At 46.1% G+C, this 26,036-nt stretch overlaps 2 protein-coding genes across 2 annotated transcripts; one reads left to right on the top strand and one right to left on the bottom strand.

Annotated features, from left to right (window-relative positions):
• Positions 1-238: 238 nt before the first annotated feature.
• Positions 239-5,441, bottom strand: KIAA2013 (KIAA2013 ortholog). The gene is made up of 3 exons (XM_041476609.1): positions 4,310-5,441; positions 2,741-3,594; positions 239-1,236 (listed from the first exon to the last, which is right to left on the bottom strand). Exons 1-3 carry the CDS (start codon positions 5,280-5,282, stop codon positions 1,210-1,212), a joined length of 1,854 nt encoding a protein of 617 aa, XP_041332543.1. The 5' UTR covers positions 5,283-5,441; the 3' UTR covers positions 239-1,209.
• Positions 5,442-7,668: 2,227 nt separating this feature from the next.
• PLOD1 (procollagen-lysine,2-oxoglutarate 5-dioxygenase 1) lies at positions 7,669-25,992 on the top strand. The gene is made up of 19 exons (XM_041476667.1): positions 7,669-7,866; positions 11,715-11,806; positions 12,429-12,565; positions 13,181-13,344; positions 13,547-13,659; positions 15,016-15,079; positions 16,200-16,297; positions 16,625-16,726; positions 16,834-16,965; positions 17,254-17,375; positions 18,039-18,143; positions 18,592-18,717; positions 19,527-19,668; positions 20,168-20,281; positions 20,555-20,620; positions 20,929-21,033; positions 21,413-21,559; positions 22,272-22,397; positions 24,568-25,992. Exons 1-19 carry the CDS (start codon positions 7,782-7,784, stop codon positions 24,721-24,723), a joined length of 2,196 nt encoding a protein of 731 aa, XP_041332601.1. The 5' UTR covers positions 7,669-7,781; the 3' UTR covers positions 24,724-25,992.
• The last annotated feature ends 44 nt before the right edge of the window (positions 25,993-26,036 follow it).

The raw sequence follows: 26,036 nt of genomic DNA, 5'->3' as shown, positions 1-26,036 counted from the left end.
TTATACTGAGCAAGGAAATGGAGATGAGCTTTACTCTGTGTGTTTCTGCCACTTGTTGTGCCTTCCAAATTGTCTTATATCTGGCTTATATCCATTATATATTATTTTCCACACTGTATTTGCAGTCAATACTGGCCACAGATGTAAAATAAGGCTCTGCTTATCTAAACTGGGTGGGGAGCAATGGCAAGAGAGAACAGACACAAAACGAACAAAAACCCCAACCACACTTCAGCAATCAGCTTAGACTGAAAGATATTTATTTAGAAACAACAGCTTTGGTATTTTAAAACCAACCAATCTGTAAGTCACTAGGAAGTGGGGTGTCTTCCCCCATAGCCAAAACAAATCAATGCACAAAGTCTCAATAGGCTTAGAATAGGAAACGTGTAGATCAGCATTTCCAAGTGCATGTCCAGAAAACAATTTCATTAAATTGATTTTGCACTCTACAGTCATAAAGGCTGAAACACCTGTTAAGAGAACTTATCAGCAGTTAGGATTGTTAGATATCAACAGGTCAATTGACTGTTACTGAAGTGGAGGAAAAATTAACATACTCCCCCTCCCCCCAAGCAATAAATTACAAACTGTATACCAGAAAGGAAGTACACTAAAGTTTTCTAGTTAACTCTCAGAAGGGAATCATCATCCTTTATTTTTTCTGTAGAATTAAAAAAAACCCCAACAGATCAAAATATCAAAGGTCTTAGTATATCTTCAAGTATTTTCACCAAATGGAGAACTCCTACGGAACTGAACAGCTTGCAGGGAAAGGAAACATCTGTTACACAAGCTTCTGGCATAAACAACTGAATCACCACACCTTCCAAGCCTCAGATTCCTGTAATAACAAGGCACAAAAGGATTGTTGCTTTCAAATGGTCCTTGTTCTCAGCTGCAACATTGTCAGGTGTCTTGTGCAAATGGAGGCTGAAAGCAGGACTAAGTTCACTTGGATGTGGGGATGTTCCCATTCAATTAATGGAACAGGGTGTTATTTCAAGACCATCTATCTTGCTTACTGCTACAGATTCTGAGCTTCAGCTGGCTTCCACTTCTTCCCTGTTTCTGGAATCAAGTTCTGCATCACCTTCATTTGAAGTAGGTCCAACTAAGAGGAGGCAGCAGAGCTGTTTGCTCTGCAGTGCCCAGGAGGATGAGGTGTCAGGTCAGCCCTGCGCTGTGGCTCTGAGGCCTCGGGGCACTTCAGCGGGCAGAGTCGGGGACAGTCACCTGCAGCAATGGTTAACAAGTCACTTGGTAAAAGGCAGAAGGCAAGTCTTGGAGATGACAAAGGCAACTGGATAGACAACAGTGAAAGGACATAATTACATAATTCCAAGGACACATTTCAGGCTCATGTCTGGGCACAGCTGTTGCACAATAACTGACATCACCTCCTAACCCCTTCCTCCCTTTGCACTGAGGCTTTGCACATGATCAGAGGCTTGGAACTGCAGTCGTCTGATAGACATTTCTATCCTACCTCTTCCTAGGTTAGTTTGTCTGGCTACAAGCACCTCCCACTCAATCTTTGACTGGATCACAGGTATTCAGACCTGCCTGGGATCAGGCTTGATCTCCAGTGCTCAAAATGACAAAACCAGTGAGCTGACATGGAAACATCCAGCTCACTTTAAAGACCCCTTACATAGCAGCTGTCAAGTTTAGTCCAGTACCTTCTGTTCAGCCTGAGCTATCCAAAATCAAGTTGATTTTATAATTTGGAGTAACAGTACAATCTATAGCTAGAACTTTTCCTCTGACAGCTCCGTTTAACTATCATCTCCTTTTTTTCTAAATGAAACCTACATTTAACTCAGTTCAGCCCTCAGGAGGGAAGCCTCTGAACAGCACAACTAGTTCACACAGCACACCCACTCTGGTCTTGCATTTCCCCTTCATATGAACACAAACTCACAAAGTCCCAGTACTAAGAGCAGAACTCACCATCTACTGTCTATTCTGTGCTAAATTTTTACAGCAAATGAGTTTTCCAAGGCAACTCAAAACAACTTGAAATTCTTTACATCCAGGTAAGAGGAGCTTGGAGCTCTGGCTCCAGAGCTTGGAGCCAGAACCTTCAACTCACAGTAAAAGCACTGAGTACTTTCCTTAACACAGCTTTGTATTTTGTCTGACTGGGAGAAACACCAATTCAGCATCCTCCCAAAGTGATGGTGGTAAGTGTGGTTTGATGGAGGGCTGCACAGTGTCTGCAGTATGAACATGTGCCACAAATCCCAGCAAGTCAGCACCTTCACCTCCAACACCAGCCTGCCTCTGGGTGCTCCTGTGTGACAGGTCACACATTCAGAGCAGGCAGGCAGTGTGCAGGTCTCTACACAGCAGTACAGACAAGTACAGCAGCTCTCTCACAAGCTTTCTGCTACTGAATAACAAGAAGCATCACCTCATGACAACTGCAACTGCTGGCCTAGAAACAAGCGATGTCCTACACTGATGTGTGGGAAAAGGACAGAAAGCTGTGTCTGCCTCCACCTGCAGCCTCACAAATGTCTAAGGACAGATGATGAGTTAATCTTTTCTAACGACTGCGAGCCCTACTGCTCCAATCCCTGCCCTGATCCCCCCTGCAAGAAGAGGTCACAGACTGCTTGTTTCGAGAGAGACTGAAAATCCTCACAGTCCAAGAGAGAGCCTGCCCAGGCACAGCTGACACAACATCAGGCTGACAACACTCAGTGGACAGCAGGCAAAAGCAGCAGTTTTATACCTTACTCCTGAAGAGGGGCTTGGCTCCCGGCCCACAATACTCGTTGTAGATCAGTTTGAACAGAAACAAATGAAACAAAGTAATTAAGGAGGCCACACTGAACCAGAACAGGAAGGGTAAGCCTGGGTATTGCTTGGCCATGTGTTCCTCATGAGCCAGAATAGCTTTTAGGTGGAGTGTGTGTCTTAAGTCCTGCAAGTGGACCAAATCTGTTGATATATAAAGCAGTGGTGTGATGGGCTGAGTCACCATGACAGGGAAGGTGTGGCCTCGTGCCTCTGAGGTGAGCTCCACGGGCTCGTTCATACAGCCTGCCTCACATGCATACAGTCTGACAGGCTTGTCCTGGAACTTCACAGACACATGCAAGAAGGGCTTTCCTTCAGCATCCAGGAGAACAGCTAAACTGATCAAATCCTTATTGTAATGGATCCCACGTAAGGAATAGCTGTTATGAAGCACGTCAGGGTCAGCCTGAAACTGAAGATGGTTTTCTGTGAACTGCAGCCCCCCAAAACTAAGCACCATTCCCTGCATGAGTCCGTGGACTCCAGCTGCCACAAGACCCTTGCATCCCCGTTTTTGGAGAGTCAGCTTCCACAGGTCTGAGAGCTGCAGGATCTGGGTGACACTGGTGAGCTTTGGTGGCCACAGGTTCTCGGCGTGCATGGTGGCGTGGCCGCTGAAGCAGTGGTCAGCGTAGTTCAGGCTGGCTTCAATCTTCTCCCTGTCCTCACCAGCAATGAGGGGGTCTAGCAGGGGGGCTGGCACAGTGGACAGCACGTAGTACAGGGTCATGTTGACAGTCTCACTGGATGGGGTGTGTGCATCTGTGATCTTCCTCATTTCAATCCCTGTAGCAAAAGAAAACAACCAACAGACAGAAATTAACTAGGAGGAAAAGAAGATCAAACATGCACATTGATGTTCAATATGGTGTTCTTTATGACATTTAAGAAACCTGTGTCCATAAAACACCATAGTGAAATGTTTCCTTGTGTTTGTCTAAAAAGATACTCTCTCTGCTACTTGGGAGTTTGAAAGCCAAGCTCCCAGTAAAGACAAAGATAATTAATAATACAGATGCCTTACAGGCCTGTCGTCATGACTCTGCAAGAATGATCTGTCAAAAGAACATAATCTTTTTATAAAATAGCAAGTCCTACATTATTTGGTCAGCTACTCTTTTATGTAAGACATTAAAATCTTAAGAAAAAGCATCTCTGTAGAACAACTCTTAACCTCCATGCAGAATCTGCCTTTTATGCTGTCACTGAAGGTCAACTTTATTTCCAGCTGGCATGCAGGGCAAATCAGTGAAGTTCCTGAAGCCACAAAAGCAGCACACACAGAATAACGATTATAAATGTTCTTCCATCACTTTCTATACACAGTCAGGTGTACTCCACTTCGCAAGGTAAGCTGGGTTCCAAACCATGAACACTGTTTTACTATCCCACAACCCACCAGGAAGATCAGAGCCTCTGGGGACCTTACAGCAACCAGGACACTGAGCTTTCAGACACCCCCTAAAGCAACCCCATGGAAGTTGAGCATCACTTTCCTTACCTGAAATGAACAAGTCAGACCAGGTCTGCTGGTGCTCCTGGAAAAGATCTTCCACCCCCATCTGCATCACCTCCAGCATCTCTTTCTTGGCCGCCTCCCTCAGCTTGCTGAAGGTCTCCTCCAGCCTGGACACCTCGATGGGCTCCGAGGTGTACACCACGGACAGCACGGTCTCGTCAAAGTGCGACTCGGGCGCGACCTGCACCCGGCTCACGAGCTTCTTGGCAGCCACCACCACCAGCACCACCTTGGGGCTGCCGGCCAGCAGCAGGCGGCCGGAGGAGAGCAGGAACTGCCGCTCCTCCACCTTCTCCAGGCTGGTGGTGAAGCGCCCGCCCAGCGCGGACGCGGCGGCGGGAGCCGAGGCCTCGAAGGCGGCCACCCGCGCGGTGGGGTTGGCGATGCGGATGCGCTGCAGGTAGAGGTGCGGCCGGCTCCGGTGGGCCACCACCTCCTCCCGCACCGTCACGCAGTCCCCGGCGCCGGCCCCGGGCCCGGTCTGGACGCAGCGCAGCCTCCGCACGGCCCCGTCCCGCAGCGCCGCCAGCGCCGCCCGCGCCTCGCCGCGCCCGCCCAGCGCCCTCAGCCGCACCAGCGCCGGGTACTCGGTGGCGAGCGCCGGGCCCCCGGCGGGCCCCGCGGGCCGCACCCAGAGCCGCCCGGCCGACACGTCCAGCAGCAGGAACCCGTTGCCTGCCACCGCCAGCCCCGGGGGCCCGCCGGCCCCGGCCGCCTCCTCAGGCAGCGGCAGCGCATCGCCGCGCTGGGTCTGCTCCCGCCAGGCGCCCGAGGCCGCCTGAACGCAGAGCGCGGCGGGACCCCAGGGCTCGGCCCCGCGCCCCGCGCCCCGCGCCCGCGCCGCGCCCAGGTACCAGTAGGCGACGAGCAACAGCACCAGCAGCAGCAGCAGGCGCCGCGCCCAGCTGCTGGACAGCAGCCCCGGCAGCCCCTTCAGCCGCTGCTGCAGCCACATGGGCGGCGGCGGCGGGGGAGCCCCGGCCCAGCCCTTCCCGGCCCCGGCCCCGCCGCACCGGCCCTAGGCCGCCATCGCCGCCGCTCCTCACGGCAGCTCCGCCGCGCTTGGCGGCGCTTTGCAGCGCTTTGCGACAGCCGCGCTCTCCGGCCCTCAGGGGGGCTTGGCCGGGAGACGCGGCCGTAAAAACAAAGAGATATGGACATCCGGGTACCTTTTTCTGGGCAACACGAGCCCGAAAAAGGACCCCGGTTATCAGAGGCTTAACCCTTAAAAACAATCGCCTGTTGCATATTCATACATCTCACACATGATGCATAAATTCTTTTCAAACACAGGATTCTGTCTGGTCAGTGTCAGCTTCTTCCTCTTAATCCTCATGCTGTCTTCCTGTCTGAGCGAGGTGGGAAGAAGTTCGTTTTCTGCTGATAAGGGAGCAATAAATTCCCTTTCTCTGAAAGATTTAGGTGTCCTGTGGCTTCTATCTGGTGCAAGTCCTTTCTTAAACAAATACCTTACATAGCATAGTTTCTATTTTAACATTGTGTTATAACCTAAAACTATTTAATAAGAAAATGAATACAGCATAACTTTCTAACATTACACATACAATATTCATTTTAATACTTGCAAAAAGCCAATCATAAAATACACATTCTTCACAACTGGGATCCCAGAACGGTGGGTGAGATCCCATTCCTGGCAGGTTTCAAGCTCTGAGGCTGCTGTAAGAGCAGAGCTCTGACCCTTCCAGTTCTCAGGAGCCGCTGCTCCGCCCGGAGCACGTGCTGCACGTACTCACTGCAACATCTGCATCGGCAGCTGGCTCTGCTTAACACGACAGGCAGCCGGCTGCAGCCAGCACAAGCACACACAGAGGGGGAATAAATGTGCTCGCTGGGTTGGCATAGCTGCAGAATACAAAGCTGTCAAAGAGACAGCCTGGGTACAGTAGCAGAAACAATGAGGCATTCATGGTTTGGAGTGTGCAAAACCGCTTTCATTTTAGGCTGGAGAGATTTAACTTCATTAAAGTGAGAAACTCGCAATTTTGAAAATCCATGTTGAGTTGCATGTCTCAGTCTGAGGTCTGAAGGTGAAGGATGGAACATCTATGCTGTGGCTCCCACCCTAAACTGTTGAAACTGCTACAGATTTATCACAGGCTTTGTCTGAGCCTGCAAAGTACTGAAAAAATCTGAAGTGAAAGTATGTTCTTTTTTTTTTTTTTTTTTTTTTAGGAAAACTGGCAGCTTTGCAAAAGGAAGTTTTCTGAAATCATCATCTTAGAGAGAACTAGTGTTGTTGCCTGGAATGCTCAAGGCTTCAGCACAACTGTTCTGTTTGCCTGTTAATGATGAGGGAATTCCTGCACTGGGGAGAAGGAATGGAAGGAACAGTGCTTTGAACACACTCAAGAATATTCTCAGTGAACAAACAAACAGTGATGGGAATTCATCAGGATGATGCTGTTATGGATCATGGAGAATACCTGTTAGCTACAGTGCTTGATTTTTTTTCTCCTCATGCCTCCTTTGTTTGTTTTTAACCTGAACCCTGTTATATCTGTGATTTCTGTTAATTTAAAGAGATGATTTACTGACAGGCCTCACATAGGATCAGTGTCAGTGGTAACTCATCTGGTGTCCTGCAGGCTCAGAAGGGTTTCCCTACATCTAAACCTTACATTCACTGCAGTGTAGAAGTGACATAAAGCAAATGTTATTTTTAAGATGTGTAACTTTCCAAGACAGGATTATTTTGCTTATTCTCAAGGGCAGAATGAAACAGAAGAAGATGCCTAGATAAGTGATCAGGGCTACAGCAAGAAAACCCAGCACAAGGCCACAGAGATTAATGTAGGACTTAAAGAGGTGTATAAAGCCACAGAAAACCAGCTACTACAGGAAACAAAACCAGGGCAGATTTTGTGTTCACCAAGGAAACATGGGAGGTGACAGGTAGGAAGAAAGTATGAAGAAGGTATTTAATAAGGCGTTGAGTTTCTAGCACTGTTAATAACATTATAATCCATTTGTGGCTTGCTTTTTATACATAAATATCCCATAAGTGTCAGCCAGCAGTAGTTGAAGCTGGCCAGAGGGTGACTCAGAGAAATATTCCCGGTACCCTGGGTTTCCACCGCTCAATGCCTGTTTGCCCCTCTGCTGCCCCAGGTGCCCCGCATGCCGCCAAGCCCCGCTGGTTCCCGCAGCCGGGGCAAAGCCGCTGCAGCTCCGGGATCCAACCCACGAGCTCCTCCCGGCGCTCCCTCGCTCCCCACGCGCTCCCAGCGCTGCTCCCAGCCCTGCCCCGGCTGCCCTCCCGCCTCTTGCGGGCCGGGGCTGCCCGGAGGAGGAGCCACCGCCTCCCGCCTCCTCCTGCGCTCGGCCGGGCGGGTCTGGTGCGTGGCACAGCTCCGGCAGCCCGGCCCGGCCCCAGCACCGCCGCCGCCCAGTGCCGCTCCCGGAGCGCGGTGCGGAGGGTGAAGCCGCCTCCATGGTGCCTCCGGCGGGGCCGCTGCTGCTCGGGGCGGTGCTGGCGCTGCTCGGGGCGGGGGGTGGCCGTGCCTCGCAGCAGGAAGGTAAGGGGGGCTGCTCGGGGCACCGGGGGGACGGCTGGTGGACGCGGTGCCGCTGCTGGCCTCGTCCTGCTGGCGCTGCCCGGCGCTGCCCGAGCCGGGTGCGAGCCCCTGGGAGGCACCCGGAGCCTCGGGCAGCTCGGAGTTCGGTCAGACAGCGTTTCATCCCGGTGGAGGACTCTCGGTGCCGCGGGTTGCATCCCGCCTGGGTCAGCCCCTCCCTGCTTTTGAACTTAGGCGGTTCGAGAATTAGCTAACCGGAGGGCATTTGATCCCAGACTGGCCGCGCTGTGACTCAAGATCAGGGATGCTCCTAAAATAGCATCAGTCTGTCTCCCTCCGTAAACAGCTGGTAGAAGCTCTAGAGGAGCTGGTAGAAGAGCAGAGGATTAGGGCAGCTTCAGAATGTCAGCTGCACTAAGTGGTTCATACACTGTCACTCTGCCAAGAAGTTTGGATAATTATCTCTGTCTTCATTAGAGAAGTGGCAATTAGGAGGAGATTTCGTCTTGTTGCGTGTAATGTTTCCCTTCACAGTGTGATTCTGGTATAACTATCTTTATGTACATTACTTAATTCAGTTAGTGTGCATCTATGGGGGTGCTGGGAATTCTTTGGCTATAGTGGCATAATTAAAACAAAGAATCTCTGTGCTATCCTGCCTTCCTTGCACATCCCAAATCTTCCATGGTTTTAGTAAGGTTTTAGAATGCACTAGAGATAGAAAACTGGGAGCTGGGAAGGAGAATGAGGTAAATTGGTTAGGAAGAGGAGTTTGGAATTAGCTGTTTTCTGAACCATGACTTTTGGCATGGCTCAAAGAGAAAATGCCTCATCTTTCCTGTGCCTCAGCTTCCCCAGAGTAATGTGAGAGTAATGATACCTGTCTTCTCTCTTGAATGTTCTTTTGTATCTGTGCAAAAGCTCTCAACATAGTTCTTTGTAGCTGATAGAATTAAAAAAAAATTCTTCTGTAAATTTAATACAGAGATTATATTATCCACTGTTAAATTGTTCACTGTTTTTTCTTCTATTTGATCCCCATATTAATGGTATTTTCTTAGACACTGTCTTAACAGGAAGTGACACAGTAAGATTTCGCAAATCACAGCCTAAGGATAAATTCATTCCTTGTCCTAAAATGCAGCTGCAGCTGTGCTTTCCCTGTAGACTTAGGGCAGAAGTAAATAACTTTTTTTTTTTTTTGTTACTGAACTCATCTGGTCTATGATTTTTATTCCTTATAAAAACTCAGAAGTTTACTGAATAATTTAATTGTTATCTTGGTATCAAGGTTCCTGATCCAGTGCTTTGTTCTTACAGAATCCTTTTCATCTTTAGAGCTCTAAAGCCTTCACAAAAGAGGTAAATGTCCTCTTCTATCATTCTAGAGATGGAAAAACAAGGATGGCAGGATTAGCTCCTTGTTGCAAGCAGAACCAGCAATACAGTCCAGCTCCCCTGGTTCTGAGTCCAGTGCTTGCTTTGTTAACCACTGTGTGTTTGTATTCTGCAGCCATGCCATTATTAAATGTATTTATACAATTCCTAATAGTTTGTGTGGCCTAGGAGGTCTGGCTCAGCAGAACAAAGCTGCATTTCTGCATGTGGAAATTGACTGTGATATGGGAAACAGGGATGCGTCAATCTGAGATGCATTGAGAGTTGTTTTGAAAAGTTGAGAGTGTTTTGAAAAGTTTGCGTGTGTTGTTGAAAGGAAGAGGGTTTACTGCTCTGTCCTTGAAAGTATCTATCAGCTGCATGAGTGTTCAGCAAAATCTTTGGGAAAGAGAGGAAAGGGTTAAAGCAGAAGGAGCGGAGGCAACATAGCTCAGCACAAACTTCCAGTGCTGGGCTGAAGGAATGTCTCTTGGGATGGAAAGCTATGGCTACTGCAGAGTTCTTAGAACAGAAACTGAGCTTGGTGTCTCTCAGTGTGCTACCCCACAGGGAATCTGTAACTTGGAATTCTGCAGGGTATGAGAGTGGTCTTTGTGCTGGTTTTTCATGCTCCTCTGAGTTCACAAACTGCACGGGGAGAACTTTTCTGTCGTAGAAATAGGACACCGCTTCCTGTTCTGTGTGAGCCCTCAGCACTCATCCTGTCCAGCAAATTTTGGCAGTCAAGTCATAAACAGTGTGTGGCTTTCTTGGGATGGCAGCACCAAAATGAATTAGTGATTTATTTGATGTGAGATGCCTGAGATTTTGGGCTGAAATAATTGCATAGCAGTCAGGATCCTTTCCTTCTTCTTTCCTTCTTCTTTCCTTCTTCTTTCCTTCTTCTTTCCTTCTTCTTTCCTTCTTCTTTCCTTCTTCTTTCCTTCTTCTTTCCTTCTTCTTTCCTTCTCTCCTCCTTCTCTCCTCCTTCTCTCCTCCTTCTCTCCTCCTTCTCTCCTCCTTCTCTCCTTCTCTTATCATTACCATATGCTTTCTCCCCTCATGTATAAGAATTTGAGGGTTGTCTGCATTCCTGTCTGACAAACCCATGCTTGTCCCCCTCTTCCTTGGCAGTATGATCCTCACCTCAGAATCCATGAGCTCAGAGATCTCTCAAAAAGCTGCCGTGGCTTTCTGTGTGCCATCATATGGCTAGAAACTTCAATGGCTTTAACATATTCCCTGAGGATATATGTATTTTAGTCATGTGTTTGCTCCCTGTGCCTGGGCTGGGCACAAGGCACTGGAGCGTGCTGGAGGTGCTGGATTAGGAATGCACTTCACATGTCTGAAAATCTGCCATTAAAAACTGCACCTATATGGGATTCATATTCTTTTATTTATCACTTAGTGCATATGTCTAATAAATACAATTAGCCTTGACCTGTTGATTGTTCTCAATCTCTCTTTTTTTATTCTGATGCAGGTAAAGGATTTGATGAATTTGTTTGGTAATATCTTCTTTCTTCCTGACTTGGAGTCTTACACTTATTTTTCACTTTTGCTGCCTTTGTGAGGTCCATCTAAAACTCCAGCTTCTAGATCCTTCCTCTCTAAGACTGGACAGAATATCAGTTTGGGTACTTGAGGGAGATACATCTGGTACATCCATTGAAAAAAATCATTGTTCCAGAAAAAGGCTGCTGAGGCCAAGAAAATGTGCTTTCAGTTTTTCCTGGTATTTTCTGATGTTTAAAACGGATGGCCAGGATTTGCATTTAAGCACTGTTGCCAGAGCCTATACAAATTCCTACTTCAGCAAAACTGTTAAGGTGAGGTATAACATTTCATCGTTGCAATGAGGAAACCAGAACTTCCACGTAAAAATCATAGTCCAGGGTACCACAGAGAAACTTCTGAAAGAGAACTTCAGGATTAAGGTTTATCACTTTTAAGGGACTGGAAATGAAAAGCAAGTTTTGGAGAAGAATGTAAATTAAAATTATAGCACAATTAAATTGAATATGTATGAAAAACTGGAAAATGCCTCAGGAATGGAGTAGAAAATTGAAGAAGCCATGCAGAGGGAAAAATAACATTTAGTCTAATTTTGGTTTTCCTTGCATCCAGTCAATGCTGAGTGACAGAAAAGCAGTTCTGTGGGGAAGAGAAAGTCAAAACTGCATTCAGTTGATGACTTCCAAATGGGTATTTTGTAGTAGTTCTATTTTTTATCTTCAAGTTTAATTTCTTCTGTACTCTGTGTGAGAGAAGAGAATTGTAGCTTTTACTAGCAGGGCAAAAAACCCACTAAATACATTTTATTTTCTTTTTTTAGCTCAGAACTCAGGCAACGAAATGGTATCTTTACATAATCTCTCATTTTATACCCACAATCAAGTTAGGTGTGGAACAGCAGGTTATGGAAACCACACAAGTTGAGGATCTCTTGTGCTTTCCCCTGTGTGCAGAAAAACTGCTGGTTCTGACTGTGGCCACCAAGCAGACTGAAGGATTCCAGCGGTTCAGAAGATCAGCCCAATTCTTCAACTACAAAATCCAGGTGATGTCTAGCAGCTTCCATGGTGGTTGGTAAAAGGGAATTTCCAGTTGTGGAATGGATCAAGCTTGGCCCCACAGTGATTAAATAAAAGCTCAGGAGAGGACACACAAGTTGTCACCTGGCTGAAAAGCACTGTGGCTGGGTCATTTCTGCAGTATCCTGAGTGCTGCCGTGGGATGAGATCCAGAACTCCTGCTCAAGGGAGCCTCATGGCACTTTTCCCTTGCACTGCCAAGACACACAGTACAGCGTGCTCCTGTCCCTGGGGCCAGGAGTGCTGTGTCACTGTGTTACCTTGTGACACTGATTGTCCAGCCCAGAGACTGGATCAAAGGCTGCCCAGTCCCTTTGTCCTGGGGCTGTTATTTTTGCTGTGATTTGTGCTGGGATTTATCAGGACCACTAAGTTTGTGAGTCCTGGTTCTTTCCTGTGAGCCTTGCTGGGAAAGTGCCCTGTTGATGTGATCCTGTGTGGCATTCACATTTTCTGGAAAAATCCCTTTGCCCAGGATTTTTCTCCTGGGAAGCTGAGAAGCCCCAAGGACATGGAGCCAGATTCATCATTCCTTCCATCATCTGGGGGTAATGGAAATACAATAACCCTGTGCCTGTTGCTGTGTAGGTGCTGGGGCTGGATGAGGAGTGGCAGGGTGGAGATGACCAGCAGCCAGCTGGAGGTGGGCAGAAGGTTCGTCTCCTGAAGTCAGCTCTGAAGCAGTATGAGGATAAGGAGGACTTGATCATCCTTTTCGTGGAAAGGTAATGGCTGCAAAGAATTTGCCATGAACTGAATCGTACAGTGGTTTGGACAGCTTCTCACTGAGAAGAAATGAACTGTGAAATCAATTCCTTTTGAAAAGTGTGTCCAGATCTCTGGGTTTTTTCCCGAATGCTCTGTAGTTTCCTGGGAATCGCTCAGAGCTGCATCCGTGGCAGTTGGGAAGGTCTGATCTGAATAGGCTGATGCCAATTCCTGCATGACATTGATAGTGTTGTACCTGATTCTGCCACGGTGGAATTTGGCTGCCTCTGTCTGCAGAGAATGAGCAGACAATTCCTGTGGAACTAGGCAGGCCTTTCTTACCAGAGTTATTTGTTTTATAAAGTGAAGTAGGCTGCAGCCTACATCCTGAGAGCCAAGAATTAGCTTCCAGAGAGGTGAAGAGAGAAAAGGATGGGTTGGAGTCTCAGTGTCTTTTCATATGCCCAGCATACAAATATTTAATTAGTTGCATTACCAAAAATGTAATACTGTTAAACAGAACTAAAAGAAAGAGATTCCCAAAGAATTAGCTGTTTCCAGAAACTTTTCTCAATGACATGTTTTTCTGACTCCATTCCTTTTGTCCTTTTTTGGTCTGTCTCTCTCTCTAGCTATGATGTGCTCTTTGCTTCGGGCCCCACAGAACTGCTGAAGAAGTTCAAACAAGCCAAAAGCAAGGTGGTTTTCTCAGCAGAGAATTACATCTATCCTGACAGAAAGCTGGAAGCCAAGTATCCTCAGGTGCGAGATGGAAAGCGCTTCCTGGGTTCTGGAGGTGAGACACAGAGCTGGCTTTCAGCTTTCTCCTCCTATTTGACCTGTGGGAGAGGTGGCAAAGCAAACTGAAAGCTGATGAGTCTGCAGCAACACAGGGTGTACTGAGATTTCATGTGAGGGAAGTGAAAGTACATGTATACGGGAGTACTTCTATTTTTTGGCCATCTGGGTTGAACACCTCCTCATACTTATTCCCACAGGCTTCATAGGTTATGCTTCAAACCTGAAGAAGCTTGTGGAGGAGTGGAAAGGACAGGATGATGACAGTGACCAGCTCTTCTATACAAGTATCTTCTTGGATCCAGAAAAAAGAGTAGGTGCATCTAGATTCTGGGTTTGTGAAAATTCGCATTCTAGCCAGTACCCCCATTTTCTGGTATTAGTGGTTTTTATATTTAAGCATAAAATGTGAATGGGAAGAGAGATGTCTGAAAACAAGTCTTCCTGGAGGCTCCTACCACTATCTGTAGGTGCTGGTGTTCAAAGCCATTGAGTGTGGGGGAACTAACCAGCCTCCTCCCAGGGGATATGAAACTGCAGAGTGCAGTGCTGACTTAGAGATAGCCAACCTAGCCCTGAGTACACTTTAGGAAAATGCCATGTAACCTCCTGCAGAAGCCTGGAATGGACCCTGGAAGCAGCACTGCCATCCCAGCACTGTGTAGTGCACTGGCCAGACCACCCAGCCCACAGGTCATTCTGGTTCTGGTGTCCCTGCCCTGCTGTGCATTACAGAGGCCAGGCTGTCCCTGGGGACAGACCAAATGCATGGAGAGCTCAAACTGTAACAGCAATTGACTCAAGAGGAAACATTTGCAATAGGGAACTGCTATCAGACTAGAGAGACACTTGCAATTTTTTGCCAGCAAGGCTTGTAGAAAATTTAGAACAGCTGGGCTTTTTTAGTTCCCCAGATCTGAGTATGGCCTGTGGTACTTTAACATGGACAGTCCCTTTAATGTTCTCATCTGCAGTTCTGGCCCTGTGCCACGCAAGGGCTGAGTAATTCCCCTGCCTTGGCACTCAGACAGCGGATGTTAGCACCCTGCTGTCCTTTCCAGTAATCAGTCTCACAGATGCCTGCAGGGACACAGAATTATCTTAAGTCAGAGCTGCATTTTAGTCCCACTCAGTCAGAGTGTGACTTGCAGCAGGGGATAAAAACAAAGATTGCACAAGCTGATCTTGCACCTTACTGTCCTCTGGTTTGACACTGGTACCTGGGGTAATGCTCAGGGTCACACTTGCCCTGTGGATAGAAGGCAAGAAACTTTTCACAGCAGATGGTTTTTCTATCTGGCATTCCTGTGTATTATATGTATTGTGGGGTTTATATGACTGTGTGTAAGTCTACTTCATTCATATGATGCAGATTTATTGACACACCCACAGCAGCTTTAAAAGAGGGGGAGAGGAGGTTTGCATAGTTTTGCCTAATAGAATATATTTAACTTGTTCTTGAAAATGGTGAATTGTCCCAGATTTGAATGAAAATTGTGATTATCTGGGAATGTTTAAGGCTTCAGGCTTTGGAGAGTTTGCAAATGACTTTTGGAATGGGATATATCTTCACTGAGTGTAGGGTCTGCTGTATGTAAAGAATGCATGCCTTTTCTGTTCTAATTAAGGTTATCTAATTTCTAATTAAGGTTATCTAATTCTTTTAAAGGAAAGTATCAACATCAGTCTAGACCACAGAAGCCGGATCTTCCAAAACCTAAATGGAGCATTAGGTGAGGTGGAAGAAAGGAGCTCCTTTCTCCTTGGAATGCATCTTGCATGTTGACACCAGAAATAAAGTTATGGCTGAAGGGATTGTATTTCAGAAATGGCTGTCCCCACAGAAAAAGCTTTAGTAAGAGTCTCTGCCAGAGTTCTGGGATTTGTTTGCAATTCCACCGAGACCAACTGTGTTCTTATTGCAATTCCTTCTCCACTTCAGGGAATGCAGGTCAGGTTTTTCATCTTACACCTCCTTGCCAGTTTGATCTCCAGGCATGTCAGATTGCATTAGCCTTGGGGATTGAAACTGGGAGGGACTTCCAGAGCAAGTAATAACACAGAGCCCTGCCTAGGGCTCTCCTGTCTTTCCGCTTCAGAACCGTGCTGGAATGCCATGGGAGGTGAGAAGCAACCAGATATGTCTGTGAGCACTCACTGGTTGTACCAGGCTTCTGACCTGACCTGCTGATTGATTTTGCTAGTCCTGGCAAGAGGGATTCACCTGCTTTCCTATCAATGCTGCCTAATGTTTTCAGTCTTGCACCATTCCATGTTTATTCTGATCAAGTAAAAAGTGATAATGGCAGTGTAGTTTGTGGCTCCTGTGCTCATTATGTCAATGATAGACTGCAGCTGGTATCTGTGCTAGTCTTTTTTCCAAAGGATTTTGTATAGTTGTGTTGTGGCATCATCTTTGATGATCTCTGCCAGGAGGATGGACTTTTGTGAGGGGTGACAAAGAGAGACATCAGAACATGGATGTGCAGGTGCATAGAACACTTAGGTGGGAAGGGCCTGAGTCCTCCCATCAATAGCTGTCTCTGTCATCAGTAGCTGCTCCTCACTGCACAGTTTGTCAATGCCAGTTTTGAAATAATCTTTCAGTATGGCTTCTGCCAGTTCCCAGTCATTGTCATTCTCCCAGCTTCCCAGGCATCTTCCTGTTACTTCACAGGATCATTCTGAATATTTTTTTCCTCCTTTAAAGATATTGTCTGTAGCCCTTAAATTACTTGTGCACAGTTATCCATTGTCTACACTTTCATCTTTCAGCAGTTTTTCTATGTAAATAAGGCATTGTGCTTCTAATTCTCAATAAAAGCCTTAACATGATGACAATGTCATTTCCAGATGAGATAGTTCTGAAGTTTGAAAACTCACGAGTGAGAGCAAGAAACTTGTTATATGACACTCTGCCTGTGGTGATCCATGGAAATGGACCCACCAAGGTAAGTGGACTGTCCTGAGAGAAAGATTTGGTCTGTGTTTGTTGCAAAGTGACCCTTTAGGCTCGATGGATGAGGTTACTGCCTCCACAGATACTGACTTTCCCTGTGTACATTTACATTTGAGAAACAATAAGTCCAGGCCCATAGCAGCAAGATAGATCTGGTTCAAAGACCCACATGTTGTTGGATGGTCAGGCTGTCATGCTTTTTAGATTCTTTAGTTCATGGAGAAGGTAAACAAAGTTCAAATGTGACCCCACAGTGGGGGTGCACACAAAGAAACTCCCCTGCCCTGTAATGCATAATCTGGCAAACTTCCTTTTGCAGCTGCAGCTGAACTACCTGGGCAACTACATTCCTCAAGTATGGACATTTGAGACTGGCTGCACGGTGTGTGATGAAGGTCTGCGAAGCCTCTCGGGGTTTAAGGTAAGGCTGCTGTGTTTATTCAAAGCTCTCAAAACAAGTCTTACACTTGTTGTGTGTCTGATGTTAAACATGACTCACCACTGCTCTCCTCTGGTCCCTGAATGTAGGATGAGGCATTGCCAATGATTCTGATTGGCATTTTCATCGAGCAGCCCACCCCATTCCTCTCCCAGTTTTTCTTGCGGCTTCGTAACCTTCATTACCCAAAGCAACGAATCCAGCTCTTCATTCACAACCATGTAAGTGAAGTTGGCTTGTGATGGTCTTAGCAAATGTGGGGAAAATGTACACCTTGTCCTCTACTCTAGACACTTTTGCCTTGGACTAGACTTCCAGGCTGTGTAATCACAGTACCTATCTGCAGTGGCACCCACAAGGTTGCATACTTGTCTGCAGTGACACCCATCCAGCTGTAAATGTGTGGAAGTGGGCTTAAGAGCTGTTGCCTGGCTACTCATTTTCAAGAGCAGGAGGCTGAGTGGCCTGGATGAGCCCATTTTAAGTGTTTTTCCTTACTTCTGGAATAGGAGGAGCATCACCTGATGGAGGTGGACTCTTTTGTAGAAGAGCATGGCAAAGAATATCTCACTGTCAAAGTGATCGGACCAGATGATGAGGTGGAGAATGCTGAGGCACGTAACTTGGGCATGTAAGTGAAGAGGCCATACATGACAGCTAGCAGGGACAGCCCCTGTCCAAACTAGGACATCTATTTGTTCTGAGGATCATCCCGATCAAGTGATTGCTCTTCTTTTCTCAGTCTCCCTTTCAGTTTTTCTAGCATTAACTCTGGTGCCCTTATATATTGGGAGAAAATCAGCTTCCATACCAGCTCACTTTGTCCAGTTTCAGGAACTAAGTTCTCACTGGTCCTTTGTTCTGACAGAAGGATAGCCCTGTATCTGCTGCCCTCATCTATATACCCAGTCACAGAGCACAAAGGATAGGCACCCATATCTCTGAAGAGGAGGAGTGTTGTAGCAAAACTAGAAACTAGTGGGACAATATCTTCCTGTCTGTGATCAGGAGGTTTGAGCTCAGATGTGGATTTGGGCCAGCTGTAAATGGGAACCTCTTCAGTCTGAGCTGAAGAAACAGTTTGCTAAATGTGATTTTGGCTGTGTCTCAGTACCTGTTATTGGATACTGAATCTGGTGTGCTTGTACTGTGCTGGCCCTCTGGGTTGTTACATTAAACCAAACTTCTCTGAGCACCCAGAAGACCTTTAGACTACAAGGTGAAGGAATTCTTGGTGCTCTGTCCTTTGTCTTCCTCTGGTTTAGGATGTGACTTTCCTTTTCTCTGGCTGTAGGGATTTGTGCAGGAAGGATCCTGACTGTGACTATTACTTTAGCCTGGATGCTGAGGTAGTTCTGAAGAACACAGAGACTCTGAGGATCCTGATTGAACAGAACAAGTGAGTTCTTTGGTCTGAGGAATCCTTACTGGTCATGTCACATGAGGAATTCAGTGCACATCCCTGAGATGTTTGGGGAACCAGGAGAGCTGTGCCAGAGATGGGATGTTAGCCAAACACCTCTTACATGTTCGTTTTTTTTTTCCCCACTGTAGTTGTAATCCCTGGATTTTAGGCAGGGGATATAAATCATCCTTAGCTTTGTTTTTATCTAGTCACTAGAACAAATTGGATTCTAACAGAACTGGTGCAGGGTGTAGTTAGAGAGGAGATTGGGACCATATTTAGCCTTTCTTACGTGGCATTTCATTCCAACAGAGTTAACAAAACAGCAGCTCTGTAAGTGAGGGAGGAAACAGCTCTTATGGTACTGTGGTTTGTAAATATTTTCCTTTTCTTCCTGTGGTAACATCCTGTCCTGCAATTCCTTTTTCTTTCATGCTTCCAGGCTGGTGATTGCCCCCCTGGTAAGCCGTCACGAGAAGCTGTGGTCCAATTTCTGGGGAGCGCTGAGCCCCGATGGGTACTACGCCCGCTCGGAAGATTATGTGGATATTGTTCAAAGGAGGAGAGTGTGAGTGTGCCAAGAGAGCTCTTCACTGATAAAATCCCTCAAATGGAAAGCTTGCTGCAGCACATTATCATCAAACTAATGCCCAAGAACCAGAGAGTGCAAATGTCTTTGTGTGTAGGAAAGGAAAAGAAGTCTCTGCTCCCATTTGGAAGTTGCTTTATATTCTCCCCTGAGCAGAGACAATAACATCTTTGGGGCAGACTTTCTTATGATCAGAGTAAGGGCTTGAGAGTGCTGACTGCTGAAATCATCTCATCTTACTCATGTCATGTTTTCCCACCTGGGGATTATAGTTAGTGTGATCCTTAAAGTCCTGTAAAGTGCTGTTTAATCTCTGTCAGATCAATTTTCAGGTGATCTTTGAATGGAAGATTCACAAAATTGAGTTGTTGATTCATTCATATTCTTGAGGGACCCTCTTTTTTATAGGCCATTGTACGTGCAGTAAATGCTGGAAATCAGCTTATGCACTTTTGGCTGGTTCAGTTTCTTTAAATCACTGGAAAAAGTATGTTGATCTCTCTGGGAAGAAATTCAAGCCACTAATTACATCCCTAACAAAACCACACAGTAGCAATTAATTGCTTTTCTGGTGGACTAGCATTTGTGCAGCTTAAAAGCTGTGGGCAATATAAGTGATTTTTTTCTGGAATGCCAATCTCCACTGGTATGGTTTCTTCCTACTGTTCTGAGCTGGCTCATTTAGGCAAGCCTGGCTGATGCTGCAGTGCTGCCTGTCATGCTGTCGAGTGCAGCAGTATCTGTCTTAGAGGTACTTCAAGTCTCACTTTTCTTCTGCTATGTTTCAGTGGGCTTTGGAACGTTCCCTACATCAGCAGTGTTTACATGGTGAAAGGCAAGGCTCTGCGCTCGGAGCTCGACCAGGCAGATCTGTTCCACAGTGGCAAGCTGGATGCTGACATGGCTTTCTGCCACAACATTCGCAGTCAGGTCAGTCAAGGAGAGAGGCTGGCAGGGGAGAGCTGTGTGCCAGGGTGAAGGGTACAGGATTAAGCAGTTTCAAGGCATTCAGCTCTGCCAGGGCAGGGATAGGGTGAACTTGTACTAGTCAGTACAGTGCAGGCTTTGGAACAGCATGGGATTTCTGTCTTGCTGTGAAACCTTGTGTAGCCGTGGATCACTAGACGTGGATAACATTTTTGTTCTTAGGCCTTTTCAGGACTGCTCTAAATGGGATTGACAGGGTAAGAAAGAAGACCCTAGTCTCACAGCTGCTGCTCTCCTCTGCTTCCAGCCCCGGCTGACAGGACACAGAATTACTGTCTCTGTCTGTAACCTTTTAGAGTTTCTCATATCCAGGGTGGAAATAAAACTGAAAGCCCACAGGAGAAAGAATGAGTAAATTAACAGCTTGGAGGACTCTCCAGTGCTTGGTTTCACAGTGGCTCTCAGAAATAAGAGGCCTTTGTTATTTTTCTCTGTCCTGCAGGGAGTCTTTATGTACCTGACAAACCAGCATCAGTTTGGACACATACTGTCCCTGGAGAATTACCAGACAAGTCACCTCCACAATGACCTCTGGCAAATATTCAGCAATCCTGAGGTGAGATAACCTGCATACTCAGAAGGCACAGCACTGTGGGAGATCTGATATTAGCTTTATCACTATGGGCAGCCCAGGCTTTGTAATAATGGTGACTCTCAGGTGGGATGAGGAGCACAGGCACAAAATTTGAAGAGAACATGTTTTTGGGATTCATAACACATGGATCTTCAAAGCCTGTGAAATACTGCTTGCATGAGTGCCTGGCCTTTTATTACCTCTTTAAGCAGGGGCCCCACAGAAATTACTGGTTTGCTTATCTTCTCATTGCAGGACTGGAGAGAAAAGTACATCCATGAAAACTACACGGCAGCTCTGAAAGGGAAATTGGTAGAAATGGTAAGAAAACATCACTCTTATCCATCAGAATGGGAAATGAGCTTTAGGACAATGCTTGATCTGTCAGTATTGTAATTCTCAGGAATAAGCAGTTGAACATAGGAAGCATGACCTTGAAAGTACTTTTAGAGCCAGATCATTCCAGCTCTCTTAAGTGGAAGTGGGGCACATAAATCAGAAGACAAATTTCTATCCTCAATATTTTAGTTTCCTTCCACTTACTCAGTCTACACTCATTTTAGCCTTACTTTTTTTGCCTCAAACACCTGTCCTTGTTTCTGCTGTTCTCACCTGTCTGCTATCTACAGCCCTGCCCAGATGTTTACTGGTTCCCCATATTCACTGACACTGCCTGTGATGAGCTGGTGGAAGAAATGGAACATTATGGCCAGTGGTCCACGGGTGACAACACGGTAAGGAAAAGCAGGAGCTCTTTTGAGTTCTGGGCTACACCATTTTTTGTGCATGTCTGGTGATAGCAGTTCCTCCTGTGGGAAGGCATTAGATCCTGAATTAAACCAGAAAAGTAGAGACAATACTTTATTTTGCTCCTGATTAACTCTGACTTTTCCTGGAGTCCTCTTTAGTGTCCTCTGAAGTCCCAGTGTTCAACTTCTCTGATGGTAATATTATTTCCCTTAGGGTTTAATTATGGTTTGAAATGAGCTTTCCATCCTGAAAATTCTGATAAACAAACATCATATTTATTTGTAGTTACCAGGAACAAGTACTTTTCATTCCTGAATTCCAAGGGTCCCATCTTTACAGGTACTTCTGTTGATTCTGTTTCAGGACAGCAGAATACAAGGAGGATATGAGAACGTCCCAACTATTGACATACACATGAACCAAATTGGCTTTGAAAGAGAATGGTATAAATTTCTTCTGGACTATATTGCACCCATCACAGAGAAGCTGTACCCAGGATACTACACCAAGGTATGTCTGTCATATGCAGGGTGACCCCCATGTCTGGGAATGATTGCATCTGACTCCATTGAGTCAGAATGCTGAACAATTGCTTTATTAAAACTATATTATATTACATTATACTATATTAAAGAGATACTAGACTAAAGAGTTTGGATACTAAAAAAAAACCTGTGACTGTCCCCAGATATTGGGGACCTAATTGGACCTAATAGGCCAATTAATATAAACAACCATCACCAGAATCCAATTACCAAATCCCTTCAGGTAAACAATCTTTCTAACATGTGCAAAAACAACAGGAGCAGTGAATAGAGATAAGAGTTGTTTTCTCCTCTCTGTGCTTCTCACCGCCTTCCCAGGGAAAATCCTTGGGAAAGCTTGTGCCTGCTGCTCTCTGTAAAGAGAGCTGAGCCACAGTATGTCCACCTGAAAAGCAAAACTCATGGTCAACTCAGCACCTCCTCCAGCAGCAGCTTTGTGACAAGAATCCTCCAAAAATACACACACTATTTCCCAGTACAGGGGAATTGACCCTGCAGTGTGACCCAAGTATGTGCCTTAGGAGAAAGGCAGCAATCAGGCAGAAGATTGTCGTTGAGAAATTGCCTTTCTCCTTTAGCCGTGGGATGCAATTTCAGTGTTACACCCTGCTCTGCAGCTCAAAAGCCACAGACTCCTATAGCCCTCTAACAGAGTGCTCTTTGTTCTTCTCTCTCAGACCCAGTTTGAGCTGGCCTTTGTGGTTCGCTACAAACCTGACGAGCAGCCATCCCTCGTGCCCCACCACGACGCCTCCACCTTTACCATCAACATTGCCTTGAACAGAGTTGGCATTGACTACGAGGTGAGTGTCTGCCAGGGGTTCAGGAGTGCAGCACGCCACCTGGAGCAGCTGAACACTCTTCCCTGATCCACATCAGGCTTCTTTGTACTTGGGATACAATTAATGGCTGTAAGAATCCGTGCCTGGTGGGGTGTTCGGGTCCAATCCGGCTAGCTGTGGACCCCAGCCCACATGATCCTACACAGGACAAAAGGCAAAAGATGAGAAGTGCTCTTCTCCACGTGGGGACAAAGTCCTGATTTTATTTCCTTGATAGGAGACATCAGATCATCCAGGTGACCCCCCAGGTGAAAAAAAGAGAGCAATGCCTCATGGTGGGAGACTTTTAAACCCGGGGGAATGGGGGGTGGAGGAAGAGGACTATAGTGGATATTTTTGCCCCCGACGAGGGACAGAATGATGCATCTGACTCCATCTTATCAGAAGGCGAATTAATTACTTTGTTATACTATATTATTCTATATTATATTATATTACATCTAAACTGAATCTGCCAAGCACTCAACTCTGCTCACAACTGCACAGAATCCCATGACTCTCAGCCAACAGTCCCGACACACACACACACACACACACACACACACACACGGCCCTGACAGGCCAAGGAAACAAAACACCATCACTCTGGGTATCTCCATGTTGCATTCTACTTTGGCACAAACACAGGCACAGCAAATGAGATGAGAATTGTTTCCTTTCTCTTCAGAGAAATGTGAATCTCAGAAATATTCTTGGGAGGAATTGTGCCTTGCTTTTCTCTGTGAAGAGAAATGTGGCCACAGAGGACCACAGCCGATGGGATACAAGTGAGGAGGGGGTGGGAGGAGCAGTAAACCTGGGACAAACGTCACCACTGGGGCTTTTGTGGGAGGGAAAGACCATGTGGTATAAAAGGGAAATCCCATGAGGATACAAACATAGTATTCTGTGCAATAATACAGAGCCCAGTGCAAAACAACTAAATAACTATTCAGTGCCATACAACACCTGACAAGCAGCCATCCCTTATACCCCACCATGACACATCCACCTTTAACATCAACATTGCCTTGAACAGAGTTGGCATTGACTACGAGGTGAGTGTCTGCCAGGGGTTCAGGAGTGCAGCACGCCACCTAAAAACCCTTCCCTCATCTGTGGCCACATTTCTCTTCACAGAGAAAAGCAAGGCACAGCTTCCCAAGGATATTCTGGGATTCACATTCTCTGAACCTCAGAGAAAGGAAAAACTATTCTTATCTCATTTGCTGTGCCTGTGTTTGTGCAACAGTAGAATGCAATATGGAGATACCCAGAGTGATGGTGTTTTGTTTCCTTGGCCTGTCAGTGCCAAGTGTGTCTGTGTGTGTATGTGTGTGTGTGTTGTGTGTATGTGTGTGTCAGGACTGTCAGCTGACAGTCACAAGATTCTGTGCAGTTGTGAGCAGAGGTCTTGGCAGACTCAGTTTAGATGTAATGTAGTGTAATATAGTATAGAATAATATAGTATAATAAAGTAATAATTAGTCTTCAGAGAACATGGAGTCATATTCATCATTCCCCCCTGCCACAGGGTCACCTTGTTCCGATACTGATCCACATCAGGCTTCCTTGCACTAAGGATTACAATTAATGACTGGCTTGGGCTAGGAAAGAGATGCATGCTTTTTAAATGCATCAGAACACTGCAGATTCCCAAAGCACCTTGTCACATTTTCAGAAGTGCTGTCAGAAGCCAGGTACTGTGGTCGTGTTCAAGGGTCCCAGGACAAATGAAGAGATGAGAATCTTGACTCCATGTTTCAAAAGGCTGATTTATTATATTATGATATTATATTATATTAAAATGCTATACTAAAGCTATACTAAAAATAATAGAGAAAGGAAAGCATCAGAAGGCTAGAAGGGAATGGAATGGAATGGAATGGAATGATAACAAAAGCTTGTGACTCTCTGAGAGTCCGAGACAGTTGGACCGTGGTTGGTCATTAAGTAGAAGCAATCCACATGGACCAATCAAAGCTGCTCCTGTTGCATTCCACAGCAGCAGATAATTACTGTTTTTCTTTCCCTCTGAGACTTCTCAGGAGAAAAATCCTGGCCAAGGGATTGTTGATAAAAAAACCATGGTGACACAGGGACCCCTTCCCTGCGGTGCTTTTCCCAAGCTGCTGTGTTGTGTTCCCACCAGGGCGGAGGCTGCCGCTTCCTGCGCTACAACTGCTCCATCCGAGCTCCCCGGAAAGGCTGGACCCTCATGCACCCCGGCCGCCTGACCCACTACCACGAAGGGCTTCCCACCACCAGAGGAACCCGCTACATCGCTGTGTCCTTTCTTGATCCCTAGAGCTCTGCTTCCCAGCAAGGACCTTCCCCTGGCCCTGCTCGCTGCTGACGTCGAGTAGAAGCAGGGAATGTTGCTGAAAGTTCCTAAGGCGTTGTTCAGAGCTATTTGGATTTGATTTTTATATGATTTTAATATGATTTTTAATGATATTCTAAGACTCTGCTGCTGGAGGACTCCACTCTCTGATACTGCAGGTAATATCTAGGAGTATTGCTGTAGAAGTCCAAAGGAGATTTTGTGCCTTCATTTTTTATTCTGCTCCTCATCCATTGTTTCTTGAAAGTGCTGTTTACTTGAACTTTCATCAGTGATTCATTGGCTTTAAAAAATGTTTTTTTGGACTGAAAATCCAGCTTTTTGGAGGCAAGTTACAAGCTGGAAGCCTGTTTTCATCCATAACATATATGGGACTGGATGTTACACAACAATTCCTGGACATTATTCCAAATATAAACCAATCAGGGAGCTGACTCCAGGAGTCATAACAGTTAAGTGTCACACCAAATGAAACCTAGTTGGAAGAGCCTGAAGATCATCTGATTCTTTACCTCTTTGCTGTCCTTGCAAGCAAATCACAGAGTTCAAAGCAGCAGCAGTGGCAACATAGGTGCTTCTGGTTAGCTAAGGGAGTGTCCTCTGATGATGCTTTACCTCTGGGATTAGACTGAAGAGATAAAAGACCTCCTTACCTTCTGTTTCTCCAGCTAAGAGCAGCAGGCATACCCACAAAAATTCATGCCATGTCAATACGTAGATTAAATCTAAGAAAGGGAAGGCTGGGAACAGCTACATCAGCCAGGGGGGCTCCTCTGCAGAATTGTCTCTGTTCTGTACCATGTTACAATAGTCAAAGGCTCTAATCAGTCTCTGGATAACAACCCAGAGGTCCCAGTGGTCTTTGGTGGCCTCATTCCATTTGTCAGAGATTGTTTTGATAATTTTCTTTGATGGCCCATTCACATTCTCTGGTTCTTAGAGGAAATAATTATTCAGTGTTTCTATTATTTGAGATTGAAAACCAAAACACTCCATTGCAGAAACTTCTCCAATGGGGTCAAGGCTGATAGAAATGAGTGGTTGGGAAGTGCTGAGAGACTGTGGCAAAGCAGTAGTTGTAAAAATATGTCTAGACTAGACCTGTGGTTAGAGAGTGAAGGGGCAGAAACCTTTTCTGTCTGTGCCTGTGGGATACCTGCTCTGCTTATCAGACACCGTTATGCCAGACTAGTGTGTTTCACAAGCAATAAATTCATAGAGTGATTGTCCTTAGGGGAAAGAAAAATTATGTGCCTTTTAGTTGTCTGTCTCCAGCT

This window comes from Pyrgilauda ruficollis, unplaced genomic scaffold (assembly GCF_017590135.1).
Source record: "Pyrgilauda ruficollis isolate IOZ18807 unplaced genomic scaffold, ASM1759013v1 scaffold39, whole genome shotgun sequence".
Taxonomy (NCBI): domain Eukaryota; kingdom Metazoa; phylum Chordata; class Aves; order Passeriformes; family Passeridae; genus Pyrgilauda; species Pyrgilauda ruficollis.
The sequence above is the reverse complement of the archived record's forward strand: the minus strand, read 5'-3'. Positions and strand labels throughout refer to the sequence as shown.